At 45.8% G+C, this 2421-nt stretch overlaps 1 protein-coding gene across 1 annotated transcript in view; it reads left to right on the top strand.

Moving 5' to 3' along the window:
• waplb (WAPL cohesin release factor b) overlaps positions 1 to 2421 on the top strand; it is a 25144-nt gene that overhangs the window by 18808 nt on the left and 3915 nt on the right. The window contains 5 exon segments of the mRNA XM_035666805.1: positions 431 to 567; positions 783 to 898; positions 1109 to 1282; positions 1988 to 2207; positions 2308 to 2396. Of these exon segments, the coding sequence (XP_035522698.1) occupies positions 431 to 567; positions 783 to 898; positions 1109 to 1282; positions 1988 to 2207; positions 2308 to 2396 (736 nt within the window).

Genomic DNA, 2421 nt, shown 5'->3' with positions numbered 1-2421 from the left:
TGTGTGTGTGGACACATCTTTCCCTGAATGCTGCTCTGTTTTATGATGGAGTAGAAAAGGAAATAGGAAAGTCAAGTGGAGATGCATCCAGATGACATCTGGATTTGAATTAAGTTTGTTTGTGTTCTTCTTGAATCCACAGAAAAGTTATGATCAGTAAAAAATGAAAATAAAACAACTGGCACACTGTCTTGTAAAGTGCTGGTAAACAACACAGTGTAGAGGATTTTATTCAAATGGCTTTCCTTCACCGTTTGTTCGCCTCTCTGTTTAAAAAATCTAATCATTGTCTTGCAGTTGGCTTTTAATTGGGAGCTTCACATAAAGAAGGTTTTTGTTGTAAACAGAAATAAACTTTTTTGGATCCTCCATCTTGTTTGTGTATTTAAATAGAGTGCTGTTTTTAATGTTCTCTCCTCCTCTCTCTCAGGGCGTTGAGTAGATGTGAGGAGATGATCCAGCGTTACAGCAGGGAGCTGAACTCAGACGGAGCCGTGGTGGGGAAAGCAGTGGAGGACTGTATGAGGGCCATTATAGGAGTCCTGCTTAACCTGACCCACGACAACGGTTAGCCCACACGAGCAACGCCACAGCATACAACACACACACACACAGTTTAAAACATTCTCTACTGCTGCTGATAGTTGGCACATAAACAGGTTTACTGGAATCTAAAAGGTTGATTGATTTGGGTGTAAGTCAGTCAATGACTTATTACAAACAACTGACTGCTGTTTTGTTACAGTATGTACTCACATGTGTTAACCTGTGTGTGTGTGCAGAGTGGGGCAGTACGAAGACAGGAGAACAAGAGGATTTAATAATGACGGCTCTGAACTGTGTCCTCAAAGTCCCTCAATATCTTCCTCAAGAACAGAGGTTCGACATCAGAGTACTGGTGAGTAAAATTTCAAAAATGACTTTGATTTTCTTATTAAATTGTGGAAATAACTGACATATATGGCCATGAACTTCCTGCTGGAATACAACACCATCCGTCACTTAAGGGTGCTCAGAATCTGTGAAAAGTTATAAAACTTAAGTTATAATGACAGACGTGTTTGTAACTGATCTGTGTGTGTGTGTGTGTGTGTGTGGTGGTGGTCAGGGTCTGGGCCTGCTCATCAACCTGGTGGAGTACAGTGCCAGGAACAAGTACTGCCTGATGGAGATGGAGATGGAGGGAGGTCAGGGTCCCTGCAACTCCACCGTCTTGCTGAACCCTCAGCACCAGGACATCACCAGTGCTGGCCCACTGAGCGCCATCGCTGCTCTTGTACAGGTGTGTGTGTGTGTGTGTGTGTGTGCTCTGTGTTTTCAGACTACATGAAGACGCAGCTTAGCACAGGAATTGCGTTTGTTTGCTGAAAAGAGCCTCTTTCCACTCCAAACAGCAGAATCATGGAGCAGGTGCTGTATGAGAAATATTTCTGGCTGATCACATCTACATGTTAGACTGTAAATTAATAGTCGTGTTATCCTCAGCGCTCGCTATTTGTCTCATCTCTGTTTTGTTCTGTACTGCTGTGGCAGCTCAGTTTCCCATGAGCACCATTAAAGCTTCATTTAAATCGAATCATCCCGTGTAATCAGATTTTGCTGACGCTCAGACTGGCTTCCAGTGGGGTCAACAGTAAAATCTGCAGTAGTAGTCCGACGCCATACAGAGAAACAAGAGCGCTGAAATAAGAGAGGGGAGGTGGAAATGGTGTAAAAAGTAAAATATTTTGATACTTTGCTCTCTCCACTGGTTGTATCTTAAAATATACTGAGGCAGACAGCACACACATCCACCTGGGGGATGCTGAGGCTGAAGATCTGTACCACTTTCCACCAGGATTGTCCCCAAACAGAACCTTGGATCATCAGTCATTTGAGAGATGCTGTAGTTGCAACAGAATTCTACACTTAGGGGCTTAAATTTTTTATGAGAGTTGTTAAAGTACATGCTAACCTGCTACACTGTCCTCCTGTTCGTCCTCCTCAGCTGTTCCTCCAGCGGGAGCGGGCTGCCATCCTGGCTGAGGCGCAGACAGATGACCTCATCAAGGAAACGCCGAAGCCTGCGGACCAGAGCGGGCAGTGGCAGGAGACCGGCGGGGAGATCCAGTGGGTCGCCAACGACAACAACAACGAGTCCGACAAGCAGGAGGACGCCAAGAAGAAGGAGAAGGACGAGGAGGACGAGGAGCTGGACCTCAACAAAGGTACGGCCGCGTCAGACGTCGTGTGGAGACGTGGATAGATTTAAGAAATTGAAAACTAGAAATGTTTCTTTCTTTTCTAATCGGTGCCTTTCCTCCTCAGCTCTGCAGCATGCAGGGAAGCACATGGAGGACAGCATCGTGGCCTCCTACACAGCACTGCTGCTGGGCTGCCTGTGTCAGGGGAGCCCGGTGAGTGAGACACACACACACACAC

The sequence above is a fragment of the Morone saxatilis genome, unplaced genomic scaffold (assembly GCF_004916995.1).
Source record: "Morone saxatilis isolate NCDOM2014 unplaced genomic scaffold, NCSU_SB_2.0 Contig1, whole genome shotgun sequence".
NCBI lineage: Eukaryota > Metazoa > Chordata > Actinopteri > Moronidae > Morone > Morone saxatilis.
Note: the sequence above shows the minus strand (reverse complement) of the source record. Positions and strands in the feature narration are given on the sequence as shown.